The following is a 23,577-nucleotide window of genomic DNA, read 5'->3' on the forward strand; positions in this document are numbered from 1 at the left end:
ATGCCACTACGCACCATTAGAAAGGCCAAAATCCAATGCATTGAACTCACCAAGTTCCATAAGGATGTGGAGCAACAGGAACTTGCCTTCATTGCAGGTGGGAATGCAAACAGCATGACCTCTTTAGAAGAAAATTTGGAAATTTCTTACAAAACTATTGTTAACAAAAGACCTTGAGGTTTGCAGAGGAAAAATAAAGAAGTGCTTATTTTCTAAAAATAAAAATAATAAAAGTAATAAATCTGCTGATCAGAGAGATGCAGTCTCCAAAGTAAAACCAAAGTGCACTCTGGAGAATAAAGAGGGTGTCTGACTTAAATAGGGAAAGTTCTGCTCCAGCTCTCAATCAGGTCTGTATATGCAAATCAATAATTCAAATTCATTCAGTCTTGATTGGCTAAAAACAGCTGTGTCCCGACGGTATTTGTCAAGCACAAACCAGAAGTCTGTTGGACCTTTCAGGAGGCTGGTGGAAGGAGTTTTCTGCCATGGTATCTCACCACAGACACAAGGTTACAGGAACTGTTTTAGCTCAGAGGTGCAATCAGGATATCCCTCTGGAGCTGCTTGGTCCTGGGGAAAATGGAAAAAATTAATCCAGTGGCCAGAATGCTCACTCACTTTGGCCAGTGTGTTCATTTTACTTCACAGTATCATGCAATCCAGCAATCGCACTCCTTGGTATCTACCCAAAAGGGTTAAAAACATGTATCTACACATAAACCTACACAAGATGTTTACAGCAGCTTTATTCATAATTGCCAAATGCTGGAAGCAATCAAGACGTCCTTCAGTAGAAAAATGGATAAATAAACTGCAGTACATTTAAATGATAAAATGTTCCTCAGCATTTTAAAATAAATAAGCTATCAAGCCATGAAAAGACATGGGGGAAACTCAAATCCATGCTATTGAGTTAAAGAAGCCAATCTGAAAAGATACATACTTTATAATTCCAACTATATGACATTCTGGAAAAGGGAGAACCATGGAGACAGTAAAACAATCAGTTCTTGCCAGGAGTCAAGGGAAGGGAGAGATGAGTAAGTGAAAAACAGAAGCTTTTCAGGGCAGTGAAGCTACTCTGTGCAATACTTTAATGGTGGATATACGTCATTATAAGTTTGTCCAAATGTAGAGAATTACAAGACTGAAGCCCATGTAAACCATGAACTCTGCATAATAATGATATGTCAGTGTGGTTTCACATCAGTTGCGACAAATGTACCACTCCGGTGGAGGGTGTTGACAATGTGCAATGTGTGCATATGTGGGCTAGCGGGTATATGGACAATTTCCATAACTTGTCTCAATTTTGCTGTAAACCTAAAACTTCTCTTAAAAGTAAAGTCTATTAAGACTCAATATAAAGATGTTTGTTCTCCTGAAATTGATTTGCACATATAATGTCATTCTAAGAAAATTCCAGATACTCTTTTTGTATGTGTGGAACCAGCAAACTGATTCTAAAATCAGTCTGGAAATCTGAAAGACTAAGAATAGTTAAGACTTGCATGAATGATAAAGACAGAAGACTTAATCACTTGATAGTAAAACTTATTTTAAGCTATGATCACTTAGTGTGCTGTTGATTCAAAAATAAACCAATAAAACGAAACAAAAGTCCAGAAATAAACACCTCCATATAAGTATTCCATTTAGGACAAATGTGAAAGCGTGGACCAGGGGTAACCAATGTTCTTTTAAATAAATTATGTTGGGTTTGGTCACAACAGAATTATGCCGTGTGGCTGCAGGAGCTCAAAGAGAAAGGTCCCAGGCCGCTCCGGCGACCCCAAGCCCTCCTCGGTCCTGGCTTCCAAGTTGAGGGAGGCTCAGTGTGGTCAGTACTGCAGCATCCTGGCGGAGACAGGGCAATGCTCAGCCACCTGCAGAAGAGCGTGGGGGAGGAGGAGCAGGTGTCGAGGGCCAAGGAGGGCGCGGCAGAGGAGGTGCTCCAGAAGCCCCAGTCGCAGTGAAACATCTCCAAGAGATTGCAGAGAACCTAAAAGGAGAGCTTGAAAGTTCAGACCAGGTGAGAGAGCACACCTCACATTTGGAGGGGCAGCTGGAGAAGCACGTGGCAGCCGCTAGCGCAGAATGCCAGAACTACCCCGAGGAGGTGGTGGATTTGAGGCAACTTCTGCTAGAATCTCACTCTTAGTGGATTCAGCCGATAGCGAAGCCCAGAAACAGAGGGACGAGTTCGCCCTGGCCAGGCAGTGGTTGAGTGACATGAAGAGCCACATAGAGGATGGTGACAAAGCTGGGGCCCCAGCTTCCTCCCTGGACCCGGTTCAGCTGAAGGCGCAGCTGGGGCGGAGAGCGCCATCCTGGAGGCCGAGCAGACGCAGAAGCAGCATCTCCGGCGGAGCTGGAAGAAGCTCAGACCTGGGGGAGCTGGAGAAGCTGCGCACAGCCGCCCCCTGGAGTCGTGAGAAACCAAGGAGGCCGCGCAGCCGCAGGAGAGACTAGAAAAGGAGGACACGGTAACGAGTGCCTGGGCCGCGCCGCCACTAAGCTGCAGGGGCTTCTGAAAACGAGCCAGGAGCAGCTGGCAAGGGAGAAGGACACCGTGAGGAAGCTGCAGGAACGGCTGGAAAAGGCAGAGGGCGGCAGCAGCTCAGGAGGGCACCTCTGAGTCTCCTCTGTGGAAGCAGAAGTGCCCACTGGACGCACACATTCGTACAAACCAACCAACCAGCCTCCAGGGCGTGATCCTGGCCCGACTTCCGCAGCTCTGAGACGATGTTAGAACCACAGAGGGACCTTCAGGAGCCCCAGTTTGTAAAGAAACCTGCGTCAGATTTCATAAACCCTGTCCCGGGCGCAGCCCCGGCCGCCGCCCAGTGGTGCCAAGGCCCCCCTTGACTGACAGCCCCGCAGTGTGTGGGAGGCCGGAGCTCTAGGGTCGGTCAGTGCAATGGTTTCGTCTTTTTTCAGTGGGGCGGGACCGGATAGCGAGTTCTTGAAGGCTGTGAGGCCAACTGGAGGCCACAGCCCTTCAGCCCTAGCTAGACATTGCCAACCAGAACTGACATGCAACCTCCTGATTGTTGATGCCATTAAAACCAACGTTGGTTACCGGGAGAAAAAACATACAGCAGTGCTTAAAAAAAAAAGAAAAGAAAAGAAAAGCAGGTAGCAATACAGGAAAAAAAAAAAGAAAACAATAGATCCCTTACATAATATTGAACACAAAAATCAATTAAAACAATAATCTAAATGTCAAAGGGAAAACAGAAAGATAATATTGGAGCATACCATCATCAATTGTATTAGGTAATGAGTTTTTAAACGGAGTTAACCATAACAAAATAACTTACCAACTACAAGGAGAAGGAATAATAAATAAGACTATATTAAAATTAGAAAATTCTGTTAATCAAAATTCACCTCTAGATAGTAAAAAGGAACATTATGGACGGAAAAAAAATAGTAAACATGCAACTAACAGAAAAAGTTATATTCACAATTCAGAAATGAGCAAGAAAGGTGAACAGAAACTTTGCAAAAATAGCATAAAAATGGTCAATGCCCAGTATCCTCATGCTTAAATCTTCAAAATACAAATCAAAAACATAATGTAATATCACTTTATATGCATCAGAACATCAAAATGATCAACAGTACCAAATAGGACCGGAAGCAACTGGACGGAAGCAACTGGAAGCCCGTATGTTGCTGGTGACTGTATAAACTGATATAAAACCACTTAGAAAAATCATTTGCCATTATTTATAAAAGTTGAATATAACAGCAATTTGTTATTGATCTAAAAATATTTAAAAACACTATACATGCATATTTCAAGAGGTACATACAGAAATACTCATAGCTGCTTTAGTTGTAATAGTTCCAAGCTGAAAATCTAAAAGCCATCACCAATAAAATATATCAATGAGTCATGGCATATTCATTGAACAAAATGGTATGCAGTATTTAAAATGAACAGATTACTGCTATATGAAATGACGCAAATGATAGGGAGAAAAATAATATTAAGCAAAATAAAGTGGACAGAAATGAGTACAAAGTGTATGATTTTATTTATGTAAAAATCCAAAAGAACAATTATTAATGTGTTAGAACTCAGAACGATGCTCACATTGTGGAGGGGTCGGGGTATTGATCATGATGGTGAATTTGCAGAAGAGCTGGTATGTTTTATTTCTGTACTAGGATAATAATCACGTGTTGTTTTCACTTTGTAATCATTCGTCTGTGTTCAGTTCATGCATTGTCCTTTATTCAGTTCATGCATTTTAGTGGAGGATGAGCGGTCATTTCAAAAAATGATTTGTTACTGTGTGAAATCTCATGCTATGTGTTAATAACTCAGAACGTGCCAACATACACCCAGCAACTCAATGAGCTTTCCCAGTGTTTATTTGCCACAAGCACACAGTGGTACAAATTTCTAATAAAAATCTGTCTTGATCATTTTTATTATAATAATTTATGTTTTGTAATGAAATCTGCATGCTTTTGAGGGAATGTGTTCTCTTTCCGGGTCCACAAGGGGGCGTAGTTTTAAGGGCAAGAATTTCCCCGTGCCATGCCCCCCTCCCATCCCTCGCCATCCAGGAGTTTATGTTTGAATTTCGCGGGCACAGGAAGAAACCAAAAGTCAATCACTCTAGCAGAAGTTCTAAGGAACTCCTTTCCTTGGCCCAGGGACTTGGGGAAGGCCAGAATTTCTCCCAGGATAAATTCCCCTGCTCCTTCACCCATACCGGATTTCCAGGTCCCTGGAATCCCCTCCCACATGGTGGAAGCTCCCTTTCCCTCTGGAATCCCCTTCCACACTCTTCGTGGAAGTTTCTCTTCTTTTCTTTTCTCTATCTAAATAAAATCACCTTTCTGCAACACTTCTTTGGGTCCAATATTTACTTTTACAAGCATTCAGCACACCTGCAGTGGTCCCATCACTTATTCTTTAAGAGATTGGAGGCCAAGAACCCACAGCATTCTCTTGGGGAAGCTGTGCCTCATCAGCACCCAATAAAAAACCCGGTTACACTTTGATTATTTGATATCTGGGAGTTTCGACAAAGAGCCAGTGTTCAAAGGGAGGAAGCTGCCTCCAAAATGATGAAATGATGTCAAGACACATGATGTAAAGGCTGTGAGACACTTTAATCATGTTAACAATACACAAGGTGTTCAGTCTAGGTCCTGCTGCTTGCCACACAGAGAGATAATTACTGAAAAGCTGGGTATTGCCAAAGAAGAAGGCTTTAATTGGGTCTCCCTAACCACCTAATGCTAGAGGTTTATGTGTCAGACAAGAAATGTAACAATGTGTAGGAAAACAGAAACTTGGGAGGGACAAGGAAGCAATCATGTGAGTGAAGACTCTGCATCTGGGGTGGTGATCTGTTTCCATTATTTGATACTTTTTGTGAATGGCCTGAAGGTCATTTCCTGAGGAAGGAACTCAGATAAAACAAATGTAAGTTTCAAGCTTTAACAGCAGAAGGATCTGTGTGCAGGATGTGCAGGTTTGTTACATAAGTAAACATGTGCCATGGTGTTCATGGCAGTGGTTGACCTATCTGGACCTCCTGACCCATCCTGACCATTTCCACATTAGAACAGGGATGAAACATGCCGACACACTTGCCACGTTGTGGGCAACAAGGAGAGAAGAGTTGCAGCCCTTTGGGGAGCCCAAACGTAGGGGCTCTCTGAGCCAGGGCCAATTACACTCTCTCTGAGGTTCCGCAATTCCTGATGTCTCCAAGCTTCTGGGTGCCACCATATTCTCCTCACCCAGGTATGGATGCCCACAGCAGATGCTACTGGGAGTGCATCTGGTCCACCCACAGCCTTGGGTGGAGCCAGCACTTTGTGCAGGCACCTGGAACTGCCTGCCCCACTGCAACAGCCAGTGTGCCTGGCTATGTGCAGTGGCTGCAACAGCCAGTGTGCCTGGCTATGTGCAGTGGCTGCAACCCATACACTTGGCTCATGCTTGGCAGGGGTGAGATCTGGGCCAGTACTGCAAGCCAAGCATAGCCTGTCGGGCCAAGTAGGTGGAATGAGCCCAGCAGGCCTGAGCAATACTCAGTAAGCAGGTGCCACTGGCCACAGAGGTTTCCAGCTGGTGAAGCAACACTCTAAGGACCCTGTGACAGTGGTTTGCTGCACCTATCAACTCATCACTCCAGTTTTAAGCCAAGCATGTATTTGCTATTTTTCCTGATGCTTTTTCTTCCCTTGCCCCCCAACAGGCCCCAGTGTGTGGTGTTCCCCTTCCTGTGTCTATGTGTTCTCATTGTTCAGCTACCACTTGTAAGTGAGAACATGTGGTGTTTGGTTTTTTATTCCTGCATTAGTTTGGTGAGGATGATGGCTTCCAGCTCCATCCATTTCACTGAAAAGGACATGATCTTATTTCTTTTTATGCCTGGCTAGTATTCCATGGTATATATGTATACCACATTTTCTTTATCCAGTCCACCACTGATGGACACCTAGGTTCATTCCATGTTTTTGCTATTGTGTATAGTTCTGCAGTGAACATACATGTGCATATTTCTTTATAATAGAATGATTTATATTCCTTTGGTTTTATACCTGGTAATGGGATTCCAGGGTCAAATGGTATTTCTGGTTCTAGATCCTCACAATGGCTGAATGAATTTACATTCCCACCAGCAGTGTGAAAGCATTCATCTGTTGTTTCTTGTCTTTTTAGTAATCTCCATTCTGACTGGCATGAGATGGCATGTTGTGGTTTTGATTTTCATTTCTCTAATGATCAGTGATGCTGAGCTTTTTTTGTGTTTGTTGGACACATACATGTCTTCTTTGGAGAAGTGTTTGTTCATGAACCCCATGTTCACTTTTTAATGGGGTTATTTGTTTTTTGCTTATAAATTTGTTTAAGTTCCTTGTGATTTTTGACATTAGACATTTGTGTCAGATTGCAAACATTTCTCACATTGTGTAGATTTCCTATTCACTCTAATAATTTTTTTTTTTTGCTGTGAAGAAGCTCTTTAGTTTAATTAGATTCCTTTTGTTAACTTTTACTTTTGTTGCAATTGCTTTTGACACTTTTCATTATGAAATCTTTACCCATGCTTATGTCCTGAATGGTATTGCCTAGATATTTTACAGGTCTTTTGTAGTTTTTGGTTTTACATTTAAGTATTTAATCCATCCTGAGTTAATTTTTATATAAGATGTAAGAAAGTGACTCAGTTTTAATTTTCTGCATATGGCTAGCTGGTTTTCCCAGCACCATTTATTGGTAGGAAATCCTTTCCCCTTTGCTTGTTTTTGTCAGGTTTGTCAAAGATTAGATGGTTGTATGTGCTTGGTCTTATTTCTGAGTTATCTATTCTGCTCCCTTAGTCTATGTGTGTCTGTTGTTGTACCATGCTATTTTGGTTACTGTAACCTTGTCCTGTATAGTCAGGGAGTGTGATATTGCTTACATTTTATGAGGAGTGTTATATTCCAACTATGTGATCAATTTTAGAGTAAAGGCCATGTGGCAATCAGAAGAATATATATTCCGTTGCTGGGTGGAGAGTTCTGCATATACCTATCATGTCCACTTGATCCAGAGCTGAGTTCAGGTCCTGAATAGCTTTGTTAATTTTCTGTCTCAGTGATCTAATATTGAGAGTGGGTTATTAAATCTCCCACTATTATTGTGTGGGAGTCTGTGTCTTTTACAGGTCTCTAAGAACTTTTTTATGAATCTGGGTGTTCCTGTATTGGTTGCAAATATATTTAGGATACTTAGCTCTTCCTGTTGAATTGAACCCTTCACCATTATATAGTGCCCTTCTTTGTCTTTTTTTTAATCTTTGTTGGTTTAAAGTCTGTTTTGTCAGAAATTAGGATTGCAACCCCTGCATTTTTTTGCTTTCCATTTGCTTGGTAAAGTTTCCTCTATCATTTTATTTTGAATCTGTCTGTGTTTGCACACGAGATGGGTCTCTTAAATACAACAGACTGATGTGTCTTGAGTCTTTATCCAGCTTGCCATTCTGTGTATTTTAATTGGGGCATTTAGCCCATTAACATTTAAGGTTAATATTGCTATATGTGAATTGGATCTTGTCATCATGATGCTAGCTGGTTATTTTGCAGACTTGTTCATGTAGGTGATTCATAACATTGTTGGTCTGTGTACTCCAGTGTGTTTTTGAAGTGGCTGGTATGCTTTTTCCTTTCCATATTTAGTAATTCTTGCAAAAGCTTTGCAAGGAAGGCCTGGTGGTGACAAATTCTGTCTGCATTTGCTTGTCTTAAAAGGACTTTATTTATCCTTCACGTATGAAGCTTAGCTTGGCTGAATATTGAATTCTTAATTGGAAGTTCTTATCTTTAAGAATGTTGAATATTGGCCCCCAATCTCTTTGGACTTCTAGGATTTCTGCTGAGAGGTGTACTATTAATCTGATGGGCTTCCCTTTGTAGCAGACCTGGCATTTTTCTCTGGCTGCCCTTAACCTTATTTCCTTCATTTTTACCTTGGAAAACTTGGTGATTATGTGTCAGGGGGTTGATCTTCCTTCTCATGGACTATCTCATTGATATTCTATGTGTAAGATTTATTGCTGAGGTAAAATGAGGAAACTGAGGCAAGTGTAAGAAAGTGAGAGGCTAATTTATTCAGCTCCCGGGAAAGCTTCAGTGGTCCAAGGTGGGGGGGCAGAGAAGTCGTGCCGGGCTGTTCAGGGAGTGGGGTTTTATGGGGAGGGCAGGCAATTGATTGGCTACTGGGGAAACAAAGAGAAGGCATTTCTATTGGCTGTTGAGGAGCAGGAAGTACATGGAGTTAAAGTAGGAAGTACATGAAAGTAGCTGCCATTGGTAGGCGGGCGGGACCTTGGGTATGCAGGCCTGCTGGGGACATACGGGCAGGCTGTTGCTGGGCAGGGTATGGTGGGGCTTCTTTAAAAAGTTTCTCTGCAGGGTTTTTTAACAGTTGGCTGGAGGTTGGATGCATAATTTAGTGCTGAGTGTGGGCTTGGGCATGGTATGCAGAGGCGGGTGCGGGGAAGCCAATTCTGGCTACCCCTTGGCAGGGCAGGTGTGCTGCACTGCAGGGCAGGGGAATTTTCCTCCCCTGGACTGCCCAGAATCTTGAAAGCCAGCAGAAAGGGAAGACTAAGTCCACTGATCCACAGGGACCACAGCTGCTCCTCCCTCCAGGGCTCCATCTTAGGGACATCAGAGTTCTGTTTGTAAACCCCTGGCTGGAGTTGATAAAATTCCCTTGGAGAGATCCCACCCAGTGAGGAGGGATGGATCTGGGTCTTACCTGATGAAGCAGTCTGGCCATGATCTGCCATAGCCACTGTGCTGCTCTGTGGGGAATTCCTCTTGGGTCCTATAATTTAAAAAATGAACAAAACATGGACCCTGAGCATGCTAGCCAGTGGAAAAGAAAAAAAGAAAGAGTATCAGATCCAGTAGGAGAACAAGAGTATTGGAGCATCAACTCTGGTTCTCAGGCCATTGCTATGAGAGCAGAACTCATAGGGAGCTTTGGGTAACTAAGAGAGAAAAAAAAGTAAAACAAAATAACTTTAAAAAAAATTCTTTTTTTCTGAAATTTACTTAGAATTATTTTTCAAAATATATCTACATCCACTTTAACCCTGTTAGTTTTCTTGGACCTAATCACTTAGAGGTAACTTACTCCTGCTGAATGTGTGCCTGTGTGTATAGGGCAGTAGGAAGCAGGAGACATGGAGAAGTTGAAAATTTTGTCTATATAGAAAGTAACCAGATGCAATCTAGTTGAAACTGAAAGAGTTGCTATTTAGGAAGCAAAAATGTCTCCACATAAGGTCAATAACCCAAACCAGTTGGGAAATAGAACCAGTTCATGTTTGTTGTAATCTGTTTTGAGAAATATTCCATTAAAAGGCTGAAAATTTAGGATGAGATTTATTTCTCAGAGAAAATAGACAATGAGGACATTGGGAGCCAGGGCTTGAGAAAAGCAAATATATGTTTCAGTATCACAAGCTATGAGACCATATGCTTTCAACATGATTTGTCTCTGATGAGACCATAGGCTTTCAACATGATTTGTCTCTGGTTCAGAAATGGTATAGGAATAGGAGTTGCTTTTTGTTTTTTGTATTTTTTTTTAATTAATGCACTCTGTGTACCTTTAATAGCTGCCTCATTTTGTATTTTAATCATCAAAGACCTCTTGTTCTCTGCATCCCTGATCATTAAATATGTTTACTGATATATTATTTTCTCAGAATTTCATTAATCTGTCACTGGCTCAGTTCATTAATGAAGATGTAAAATGAGATCTGAATATATGCTGCTTCTGGCAGCAGCCCTGTGTAGAGCAATGTGTGATGACTTGGTAATAACATTTAATTTTTGCCCCTATTAGAGTTTGTGTATCTAAATCAATTTAAATTAATGTCATAATATTAATATTTCATGAAATAATGTATTAAACTGTGTACTCAGATGCCTAAATACTGCAACTCTTGCTGTTGAATCATGCATTAATTTGACAATTCCACTTCCAAATATCAATTTGCAAATGGCGGTATTTCCTTAAGAATAGATCATGGACACGTTCTTTGATCTTTACCGGTTTTGAATACAATGTAAATTCCATGCATTCCAGTCAGTAGGTGGACCTTTATGAAAGGTCTCAGAAGCAGATCACTAAACAATGCCCTTCTCGGGTTGTTCTTAGACAGCCTTCTGTACCAATTAGAACACAGCCTATCTCCTGGCTTGGATTTTATTATCAGTGACCCTTTCCTTGTTCCACCCAGGAAGCTTAAAATTTCACTTAAAAAGATTGATACCATTGTCTTTATCATTGCTATGTTGTTGCTTAATTTTTTTAAGGAATCATATCATAACTTCTATATAGCTTAAGAAAGTTCATTTGATTAAAGGAAAACTGGCACTTAGTGGCATTTGCAATTTAACAAGTGCTTTCTCTTGAATGTTTCTGTTTGACCCTAACAGTGAGCATCACAGTAATGTGCACACTGTGGAAACTTTAATGCAGATATCATTTAAGATTGGTGATATTCCCACTGAATTATAAAATCTAAATTTAAAAACACGACTCTTACGGCATGAAATAATGACAGGAGATAACATTTGACTCTGAAATCTCTGACTGTGTCCCAGAATTCTTTCATCCTTGGAACACTGAATCAAATTCCAAACATCTTGGTCTCATGGCTGACATAAACACATATCTGAAGCAAAACTTAATCCCTCCTTGACACTTGCAACTTTCATTTTTTTCTATGTTCCCTATTTCAGTAAAAAAATAAAATGTATCCAACGGACCCAAGCCAAGAATGTAAGCACTCTTTGACTGTTTCATCTCTTATCTCTTCCTCCATCCTATGCAATATACTGCAAGATTAAGCTGATCTCTTTTGTTTCTTCTTTCCGACTTTTATTTTAGGTTGAAGGGGTACACGTGAAAGTTAATGTCATAGTAGGCCAGCCATAGTGGCTCGCACCTGTAATCCCAGCACTTTGGGAAGCGAAAGCAGGAGGATCATGAGTTTGAGACCAGCCTGGCCAACATGGTGGAACTCCATCTCTACTAAAAATACCAAAATTAGCCAGGCGCAGTGGTGGATGCCTATAATCCCAGCTACTCGGGAGGCTGAGGTAGGAGAATCACTCGAACCTGAGAGGTAGAGGTCGCAGTGAGCCAAGATGGCACCATTGCACTCCAGCCTGGGTGACAGAGCGAGACTTCATCTCAACAAAAAAAAAAAAAAAGAAGGAAAGTTAATGACATGGGTAAATGGTGTGTGGCAGGGCTTAGCTTATCTCTTAAGTCTAGTCACTTAACACTATCCCCACCATTATCTGCACAGTTTATTTGATTGTATCAGTGAGAGTTCTCCGGAGAAACATTACCAATAGTATGTGTAAATGTAGGGAAATAAATTTACAGAATTGCTTCATGTGATAATGGAGGCTGGCAAGTCCAGAAGCTTCAGGATGGGATGGCAGGCTGAGACTGAGAAAGAGCCCATGTTGCAGCTCAAAGCCAAAGGCAATCTGATGGCAGCATTTCCTTTACTAGAGTCTGTCAATCTTTTGTGCTATGCAGGCCTTCACCTGATTGGTTAAGGCCCACCCGTACTGTAGAGGACAATTTGCTTTACTCAGAGTCCACCAATTTAAATGTTAATCTCATCCAAAAGCAACTTCAGAGAAACATCCAGAAGAATCTGACCACATGGCTGGGCATTCTGTCCCAGCCAAGTCGACACATAAAATTAATTGTCACATTGGTCATGATCTCATTGGAATAGTCTCATTTCAGTAATTCAAATAAACTCACTAAATATTCTCTCTGATACTCAGGAAAGCAGTGTGTTCTCTAATGCATCATCGCAGACATTGCCAATTACTAAGCTTGGATCACAATTTGAATTTGTTCATAACATTCATTTTTGAATGAAAGATGAATGACATTCTAAATAATAGTGGGGTTAGAATTCAAGCATAAAACTTAGGACTCTAAAATTAGTGATGTTTACAAATACATCATATTTCCTCTATTTTGTATAGATCAAATGAATTAAGGCTACCTAGAGTAGAGGTATACTGTATATGTTTTAAAACAGGATATATTTTAAGAGCCAGAGTACTAAACACATATGACCATCTGAAAAAAGTATACCTCTGATCAGAAGCAGCTTGCATTGTCATGCTATAAACAGCGGTATGGGCATTTTGAACTATTCTATTGGTTGTCTGATAGTACTTTAAAATTCCTCATGTGTCTCATGTCAGAAAATGTGATCTTAGCCAATTTTAGCTTCATTTTTTTTCTCCAGTCATTTCTGATTTAAACTCAGATGGTCATTTCATTTAGCATGACCCCCACCCTCCCAAGCCACCATATATATTCTTAGGTATTGGGTAAAATCATGCTATTTATTGGGAGACAAACTAGGTTTCTAGTTCTAGACAATTGTTGACTCTCGTTGAATGAGATTCAACTAATTCCAACGGACAGCTGGTCCCCAACAAGTGTGCCCACTGTCACTGACTCAGCTCTTCTTAATGCCATCATGGCTTCTGGATCATCATTCTTGGTCACTTTTTTTAACTGTATTATTCTCATCCCAACTAGTTTTTATTGGACCACAGGTCCCTGCTCACTAATACAATGTATATAACTTGATATACAAAGTGAAATTTTTAAAAATCAGTGACAAAAGGCAAATTTAGTACAAAAAGATCAATTAATTCAGTGTGGTCAGCAATCTGCTGCCTGTTTCCGTGAATAGAAGAATGAAAAGGCAAGTCACAAAATGGAAGAAAATCTGTGTAAATACAACATATACAAAGAACACTTATAGTTCAAACAACCAAATTTAAAATTGACCAGAAGTTCTGAGCACATACTAAAGAAGATAAACAGATCAAAGGTACACAGGCCACAAATAAGCACATGAAAGGATACTCAGCATCATATTTAATTAGGAATTGGCAAATTAAAACAATGGAGTGCCACTACACACTTATTAGAATGGATAAAATCCAAAACATAAATACCACCAAGTATTGGTGAGGATGCTGAGTAGCAGGATCCCTCATCATGGCTGCAGGAATGCAAATGATGCAGATCCTTTAGAGATAATCTTAGCATCCAGCAACCACACTCTTAGGTATTTGTATAAATGAGTCGAAAAAAAAATGTGGTGTCCATGCAAAAATCTGTAAATAAATGTTTATAGCAGCTTTATTCATAATTGCCAAATAAGCAAACTGTAGTACACCCGTACAATGTAATATTATTCAGTGTTAAAAAGAAATGAGCAATTAAGCCATGGAAAACATGAAGGAACCCCAAATGCATATTGGTAAGTGAAGGAAGCCAGTTTGAAAAGGCTACATTCTGTTTGATTTCAACTATATAACACTTTAAAAAGCCAAACTATAGAGAGTGTAAAAAGATTAGTGGTTGCCAGGGTCTGGGGGCAGGAAGAGATGAATACTACGAGGATCACAGGGAGATTTTAGGGCAGTGAAACTACCTGTATGATGTTGAAATGGTTGATATACAACACTGTATATTTGACAAAGCCCATCCTTTTACAACAGGAAGTATGAACCCTGGTGAATACTATGAGCATCAGTTAATAATGTAACAGTATTGGTTCATCAGTTGTCACATATGTACCACACTAACACAAGATGTTAATAAGCAGAGAAACTGCATATGGAGAGAGTGCATACGGGAACTCTGCCCAACATTACTTTAGACCTAACTACATCTAAAACAAGAAAATATTTGGTACGAGAGCATTTGAATGGCACTATCGGCAATCTTTATTTGATGGGTATCACATTTCTTCACGCAAATAAACAATATTTACCAAAAACTCACCACATGAAAACTACAGATTAAGTTCTCAAGAAAAAAAGGAAACAAAATCTTACAATGGTTTTGCCAATAACACAACAAAAATTAGAACTCAATAAAAATGAGGCAGCTAAAATAAAATGAAAAATTACAAATTTTTGAAAGTTTAAGCCCTTCTTTTTTTTTTTTTTTTTTTTTTTAAATAACAGGGTCTGACTCTATCACCTCGGTTGGAGTACAGTGGCATGATCTAACTCACTGCAGCCTCAAAATCCCAGGCTCAAGGAATCCTCCTGCCTCAGCCTCCTAAGTAGCTGGGATTACAGGCACATGCCGCTGTATCTGGCTAATTTTTGGAATTTTAGTTTTTGTAGACACAGGGGTCTCACTTTGTGGCTCAGGCTAAGCCAGTAATTCTTAAGAGAAAAAAATGTGACTGACCCTGAGAAAAAAAAAAGTGTATTACGGTATGTTTTTAATATGCAAATATAGACGTGTATAAAAAATTATAGATTAAAGTGTTTGTACCATCAAAGGATAAGAAGATTGGTTCATAATTCAACCTAAAAAGTCAGAAAAGCAATTAAGCAAACATAAATTTAGAGAAAACAAATAAAAATGCCAAAACATGTAAAATATAAAATAAAAGATCAACATCAAATGCAAAGCTTTAGATAACACTTTTAAAATAATATTTTTCAACATTATAAATAGACAAACCATAAATGATTATATAGAGAATGAAAAAGATGTCTAGAAACGGTAGTCTAGAAAAGGTATACATTATTAAAGCTTATTCGTGAGGAATAAAAAATGTGACTTAGTCTCTATATATTTTTAAAATCTGATTCCAATTTCCATATATGCAGTGTTTCAGAGAATGGAAAAAGACTGAAAGCTCTCTAGTATATTTTACTGTGCTAGGGTAACTTTGACACCAAATTCTCAGGGTTTCTGAGTCACTTTTGAGGTTGACTAAGGATAGTATAATGGAGGAAACACTCCAGGATAATTCAAGAAAGAAAAACAACAAGTTGACATTTACTCATAATTAATAAGCAGATATTTCTGTTAAAGTATTAATAATCCAATGAATTAATTTAAAAAATCCAAGGATCAGTCTGCTTCTTCAGAAGCATGAAAAGATGATTCAGCAGGGGCATATCAGCATTAAGTATGGCCTAAAGTATAGGGAACCACAGAACCGTGTTCAGAGATCAAAATTTCATTCAGTGTGCTCAATAATTTTTGAGGTAATTATTTTTAGAACAAAAGAAACCAATTTTTAAAAGTTTAGTTTTAAAATGTGATTAATCAACAAATTACTGTTTAGAACATGTCAATGCATACTTCTTGGTAGATTTCCATAAAATGTATTTCTTGTAAGATACATGTTAATTCATTCAAAACATACTGTAAGAGTTTGGATAGAAAAAAGAAACTCAGTATAATTTTTTTAATGAATGTACTTTCCAGTAATAATTTAAAGTCAAATAAATTTTATGAATATTATAATTCTAAGTTATAGCTACATTTTATCATTTTAATCTGAATCAGGAATCAGACACTTTCACTATTTATCTTCCAAAATGTATAAAATGCCTCTTTTTTTACATTAATATATTGCTCTCTTCATTGAAAAAATAAAATAAAAGTTAACCTGAAAACATGATTCAAATAATTTATCCCCTAATCAAACTAGTATACTGATTGAACTTGAAAAAGAAAGGTGATTGTATGAATTTATGTGGTAAATGGAATTCTTTTTCCAAATGGATTTGTTCTGGCCAACAAAGCTTGATCAGCTTCCTATCAAATAACACTGAGCTGGAATTGCTGAATACATTATTAAGTATGTTGGCATTCAAGGTGACCTGTGGTAAACCGAATCATCATAGCCAATACCACATTCAGTCCCCTATTTGGTTACATTTAGACATAACCATAAACCCATAAACTTTTGCATATCTTTATTCTGTTGCTTGTCTTTGTAATCATTAACCTGATAATGACAAAACACAGCCTGGCCCAGATTACTGAACCTTCAAGTTTTTACATGATCTAACCTATTAATTTCCATGATCTTTTCTGTAGAGAGCAACTTTACTGATGGAATAATTAGATGTGGTCCAGGCAGACACCATGCTGGTTCCTGAATGAGAGGATTGTTTTCAAATCAAATGAGCTATTCAGGAGGATGTTTACTAAAAGCCAAAATAAGAAACATGCTTGCTTTATGAGGGTTAATGTTTCTCTATTTTCATTATTTTTAATACATGTTAGAATAACTTTCCAATTTCATTTGAACCCAAGACTACCTGAAATGTCCTAAGAAAAGAAGATCTGTCTGCCAAAGAGAACAAACCATAATGCCAGTACCTGTGGCGTTCATCCTCCTTAAAAACTACAAAAATACGTTTCCTACTGTGCCATCTAGTACACCAAAGAGCTTTCCCTGGAAATCACTCTTTCATTATGTCTTTGTAATTACTGTTTTCTGTCTGATAAATCTTATGCAAGCTGTGAGACTTTGAATTATGGATCTGGGACAGTTACAAGAACATAACTAGCTGCAGCTCAGTCAGCTGTGTGTGTCGATCCTTGCTTTCCAGGCAGGGCCTGTCACAGCTATCCACTCTGTCATCTGTATTCATTTTCAGTGAGTTGATCAAAATTCTAACTTACAGAACCTTGGGGTGAATTTCTCATTTAACAAGTGTTGAGCATCCATGGCAGGAAAGATATTGTATACAGCAGCACTCAAGAGACATAATCTTTGCCCTTAAAACTTTCATTTTCGGGAGGAAATAGTGCAGCATAAAATGTCACCTCTATTTTCATTTTATGGCCTGAAAGTTTTGATTATAGAATTGTATCTGAACAGGACTGTGGCAACCACACATTTTGTCTCATATATATATATAGTAAAATACTGAATGCATGAGGGAAACTCAATCTAGAAAGAATGCAATGACATGAAATTATTCTCTAGAACACTCACCAGAAGTACAAGTCTTTTTAAATTTTCTTACAGAAGCAGAGTTTATGAATGAAGAGTGAAAGTTGAATCATTCCACACTGCAGGAAATATTCTGTCAATAAGCATTTAACTGCCAACACATACACCACCTACTGTGTTCAGTGCTGGCTTTATGGTCCGGTAACACGAGCCTCACTTTGAGTTTTATTACATTTTTGAGATTTAATCACCTTATATAGTAGAAGAGCAGATCAATGTCATTTTCTTGATCAAAGGTGTGGTCTTTTTCAAAAGAAGCACAATTCTCCAAGAGTCGAGTCTTAGGAAGGGGAACATACAGGAGAATGGAAGGAAGCAATTGCACACTGGGCATGTGGACTCGGCCAAGGCTGGTTAAATGGCATGACAGAGTCTGCAGAAGGCCATGCGCACATGCCAGCCCAGTTAGCCCAGCTTCTCTACCAGGCGGATAATCACATTGCTGGAGAGCTCTATAGACTATTTAAATCAGAAAAGCAGGGCACGGGTGTTTGCACGTCAGTCTAATGTGCAATTTGTTTGGTGTTTGCACGTCAGTCTAATGTGCAATTTGTTTCTAGTCCTGTGCATCCCAAACTTTAAAGTGCGTATGAACCACCTGCGTATCTTAGTAAAATGCAGCAGCTGATTTACCTAGTCTGGGATGGTGCCTGAGGTCCTGCATTTCTAATTTGATCCAGGTTATGATCAAAATTACTGGTACTTCATCGCCTTTTGAGCTGTTGTTAGAAATGGAGAATATGGGGCCACATGTCTGAACTACTGAATAATATTAACATCCTAACACTTCCAGTTGATTTGAGTGAACGTGAAATGTTGTGAAATGGTGCTCAAAAATCTTCACTTTTTTTCCAAATAACAGAATCGATATTAAGTAAACTTAGATGTCAAATTATATGCTATTCCTTTAAGATCTAACTTAAATTCATTCAATTCCCACAAATTTCAGATCATATCCAGAAGACAGACAACGAAACCTATAGCAGCAGTTCTCCAGGCTTGGTCCCCAGGTAGGCACCATGGCATTACCTGGTAAGATGTTAGAAATGAAGGTTGTTGGGACCCACCCAGACCTCGTAGGCATGGGTCTGAATAGTCTGTTTAGAAATTCCTCCAGGTGACTGTGGTGCCACATATTGCAAGTTTGAGAATTACTGGCCTATAAAATTATTGTAATACTGTAACCAATTACAATATCGAAGCTAAAATATTTTTAAAGGAAACGTGAACTGAACTCCATATTGACTATAATACTCTTAAAATTGAATGTGAGAAATTTAAGAAAATAGTATATTGATAGCATTGGAAAATGATGTGGGATCATCAGTGGATCACATACTTTATGGAATTCCCAGATGAGAGAAAAAGAATAGGATGAATCCTTACAAACGTGCACTCATGAATGTGCATATAGGAAAACACACAGGAGTCAACATCAAAATAAAATCCAGAAAAATCTCAGAGTGAACAAATAAAAAGAGTTGTGGCGTATTCTATGACAAACTTTAGAATAATAGGCATCTTTAGTCCTTCCTGCAGGACCAGTTGAAATATTCCTCCCAGACCCCTTAAAATAAAGAGAGGAGTTGGGATAGATGCAGATATCTGGAGTTTATCATCTAAACAGTGAATGGCCTATGAGGACAAAGTAGGGACACACACACACACACACACACACACACACACACACACGTGCGCATTAGCACACTCATAAACATAAATTCATTATGTTTTTAAGGAACCCACAAGTCATAGTCATAATGTACACTGCTTTTATTCTCAGGCAGACATACTTTTTCTTTCATTTTGATAAATATCATAAATGAGCTCAGAAAAATCTCAGTATCTGTACTTCTTATCTGACTTCATAGCTTCCAAGGCAAGCCCTCCCAAATAAGTCATTATCTATCTGTCTGTCTATCTATCTATCTATCTCATGACCAAAAATTTTAAATTGGATTTTATTAAAATAAAAAAATTTTGCTTTAAAGAAAATAAGATAATCCGCAGAACAGGAGAAAGTATTTGCAATTTCATGTATCTCATAAGAAACTTGTAAGCGGAATATTTAATGAACATTTAAATCTCAATAAAAATACAAATAACCCCGTTAAAAAATGAATAAAAAATCTGACTAGACGTTTCTCCAAGGAAGGGACATCAATAGCTGATAAACACATGAAAATATGTTCCACATCATTAGCCATTAGCAAAATGCAAATTAAAACCACAATGAGATACCACTTCACACACACTAGAATTGCTAGAATCAGAGTCAGATAATAATCAGCACTGGTGAGAATGTGGAGAAATCAGAACTCTCATACACGTTGGTGGGAATGTAAAATCATATGCCCACTATGGAAAACAGTCTGGCAGTTTCTTAAATGATTAAGTATTGTTATCAAATAACTCAGAAGTTTTATTACTGTGTATAATTCAAACATAAAATATTTATCTACAAAAAAATTTCATACACTAATATTTAGAATGTCATTACTCATAATAGCACAAATATCCATTGGCTGACAAAAGGATAAACAAAATATGGTACAAACATAAATTGAAACATATTTTGCATATTAAAAGGAATGAAATACCTGCTACAATACAGATAACCTTAAAATTAGCATATTAAACTAAAGAAGCCAGTCACAACGTAATGCATGTTATATAATTCCATTTATATAAAATGCACAATACAGAAATCTAGAGACAGGAAGTAGATTAGTGATTCCTGGGGCTGAGAATGGGGTGGAGAGGCACTCGGTGATAGCCATAGGGTTCAGGGTTTCTTTTTGAAATGAAGAGATATTGCAATTTACCGGGCTGATGACTGACCTTGTTTGTGAATATACTAAAAGGGATTCGGTTACACATTTAAAGTGATTTAAATGAGGAAATTGTCTGGCACAAGAATTATGTCTCAATAAAGTTGTTTTTTAAATGTTTATCCAAAATAGTGCTGAGTAAAAAATATATCAGAAGGAAAGAAAATTATGATCAAAATGTAGCACGAAGTTATTGAACATAATGAAGCTCTACAAACACGAGGAGATGTAAAGATCCCAGAGCTCAGGCAAAATAGAGCCACAGAGGACAGAAAGAGCTAATGTACAGGCAGCAGTGCTCAGGGAAAGAAAATCAGCTTAAAAACATAGAAAACGGTGAAGCCAGATTTCTCTGGGTAATAAAATAGGATAAATGGCATAGATGTGCTATCTTTTCAATAAGAATTCTAGAGTGATTTAGCACTTTAAACTATCTGAATGGATAATTTGGCTGACAGGTAAACAATAAATAATTAAAGTGCTAAAAATAAGTTTTTAAAAATTGAGCATTTCTAGAAAATACTTGTCCAGTATTGTTCAAAAGTATCAAGATCATGGGACATATGAAAAGACTGAGCAAGTCTCACAGATTAGAAGAGACTGAAGACGATTAGTTCTTAGAAAAGAAAAGTGAGTTCAAAGAAAAACCAAAAACGAGGCTGGGCGCAGTGGCTCAGGCCTATAATTCCAACACTTTGGAAGGCCAAGATGGGCATATCATGAGTTCAGGAAATGGAGCACATCCTGGCCAACATGGTGAAACTCCATCTCTACTAAAACTACAAAAGTTAGCTGGGTGTAGTGGAGTGCACCTGTAGTCCCAGCTTCTTGGGAGGCTGATGCAGGAGAATGGCTTGAACCTGGGAGATGGAGGTTGCAGTGAGCAGAGATGGTGCCATTGCATTCCAGCCTGGTGACAGAGAGACACTCTGTCTCAAAAAAGAAAGAAAAAGAAAAACCAGTGAAATCCAAATACAGACTGGAGTTTACTTAATAGATGGAACCTAATGTTAATGCATTAGCTTTGATAAACATAACTTAGTTGTTATGTAATGTAATAACTTTAGCAGAAGGGTGTGAAGTGGTGTTTCTCAATCTCTGCATGCTCTCAATTTTGGGCAGGTCACTCTGTGTAGTGGGAGTGTGTTTTCAGCGCAGTAGGCCATTTAGCAGGGCCTCAGGCTTCCACTCATTAGAAGCAAGCAGTGCACCCAAGCGCCTGCACAACCTCAGCTGCAGACCTTCTCTAAGGCCTCAGATGGGTGGGTGGGGGCGAGAGGGTACAGGTACAGCAAAGTTGTCTGTAATTGAAAACTACTGTTCTACCTCAATCTCTAATATTATCTAATGAAAAGAAAGCAGTCGTCTCTTAGCATGTGAAAAGGAAAAGAAACAGACATGATGAATGTCTGTGAAATAGGTATTCACTTTTGCCTGTGAAGGTATAATTAGACTTGACTACTTACGGCTGCCTGCACTTCACCAGCAGGAGTCTTTAACCAAAAACAATCCAAAATGACTCCCATTGGGTTGTACTTCAAAAAAGACATAGAAAACAGTGTCGATATTAAGAAAACACACATTTAAAAAAATCTAGACCCCCACTGCATTAACTGTCCACTCCAATGATAATACCATCTAAAGAGGCTTTTTAGGTATAAACATTACTGTCATCCTTAAATGTCTGATTAAGAAGAAAGTTATAGCATAGTGAATTTGTTTTCAAAATCTTATACTGGAGGATTCTTGCCTAAGAAATCTGGAAGAATGCAAATGAATGAGCCAGCGAGTGGAAAGTCCTGGGGCTCTCTCCCTGCTGCTCCTCTTGGCTGACAGCGCCTTTCCTTCCCTGATAATCAGCCCCTTTCTGAACTACAAAACCTTCCTGGAGATTTCTCATTACGCATTTTTTTTTTTTTTTTTTTTGAGACAGAGGCTTGCTCTGTTGCCAGGTGCCAGGCTGGAGTGCAGTGGCGCGATCTTGGCTCACTGCAACCTCCGCCTCCCGGGTTCAAGCAATTCTCCTGCCTCAGCCTCCCAAGTAGCTGGGACTACAGGTGAGCGCCACCACGCCCAGCTAATTTTTGTATGTTTTTTAGTAGGGTTTTACCATGTTGGCCAGGATTGTCTTGATCTGTTGACCTACGATCTGCCTACCTCGGCCTCCCAAAGTGCTGGGATTACAGGCGTGAGCCACCGCGCCTGGCCTCATTAAGCACTTTTTTAGTGTACGCACTATTCACTTGCTTGTCGCTCAAATCCCAAAAGAAAACCTGTTGTGGATTATTGGCTTTGGAATTTTGTCAGTGGCTACGTTTTGCTCCTATGATTGGAGCCACTGAGGTGCTGCCTTCTGTGACGCCGCTGAGAGGCTCTCCAGAGCAGCTTGTCTTACACAACCTTGAAGAGACCTCCAAATGTGATCGCTGCAATCAACTGCCTGTGGCCTTCAAACGTTTTTGTAGGCAGATCTTTTCACCTGGTAGCTACAAAAGTGGATCATTCTCCTCCATACACACGTATTAAAAACGGAAAAAACTGCATTAATGTCTGAAGGGAAGAAAATCTATATATGAATATATAAAGGCTTAAAATTATAGGAGTCTACGTAAAATCATCATTGTCCGTTCTCAAACATAAGTTGTGGTGTAAAATCACCATTTCCTTAAAAGGTAAATTTCAAGATGTGACATTAATAGCCATTCTAGAAGAATAAAACATGTATCTTATTTACCAAAACAAAACCAGTTGTTTTTCTTAAAAATATTTTCAGTGAGTTAAGTTCGTTTTTATGGTAATGAAAGAGAATGCCCTTCTGTCAATAATCTATCTGCAGTTTTCTGCAGGTATTATTAAACATTATCTTTCTAAATGTCAAGCATAAAATAGAGCAACATTGCTGGTGAGGACACAACACGGTATAGAGGCGAAGAACAGTTTGGTGCTTCTTCAAGAAGTTAAACATGGACTAACTATAGACCCAGCAATTCTACTCCCAACTACATACTACATAGACATGGAAATATTGGTCTGCGCAAAATCTTGTCCACCAATGTCTGACAAAAGCCCAAACGTGCAAACAACACAAACGTCCATCAGCTGATGAAAGGCTAAACCAGTGTGGTATATCCATACAATGGAATCGTTTATTGGACACGAAAGGGAAGGATGTACAGGTCCCAGCAAGGAAGAATCTGGAAATCATCATTTTAAGTGATGCCATAGGAGAGCCCAGAGGAGGGAAGTCTGCAGAAGCAGAAAGTAGATTCCTGGTTGGCGTGGCTGAGAGGACAGGTGGATAGGAAGGTGACAGCTACAGGGTAAAGGCTTCTTCCTGAGGTGAAGAAATTTTTTTCTGA

The 23,577-nt window shown here is 39.0% G+C and overlaps 1 protein-coding gene and 1 pseudogene across 1 annotated transcript in view; both read left to right on the forward strand.

Annotated features, from left to right (window-relative positions):
* On the forward strand, positions 1-3,085 carry LOC100407579 (ribosome-binding protein 1 pseudogene; annotated as a pseudogene).
* The window catches only part of POM121L12 (POM121 transmembrane nucleoporin like 12), a 26,453-nt gene continuing 5,624 nt past the window's right edge, over positions 2,749-23,577 (forward strand). Inside the window, 2 exon segments of the mRNA XM_078341975.1 lie at positions 2,749-2,852; positions 2,944-3,076. Coding sequence (XP_078198101.1) covers positions 2,749-2,852; positions 2,944-3,076 — 237 coding nt within the window.

The sequence above is a fragment of the Callithrix jacchus genome, chromosome 11 (genome assembly GCF_049354715.1).
Source record: "Callithrix jacchus isolate 240 chromosome 11, calJac240_pri, whole genome shotgun sequence".
Taxonomy (NCBI): domain Eukaryota; kingdom Metazoa; phylum Chordata; class Mammalia; order Primates; family Cebidae; genus Callithrix; species Callithrix jacchus.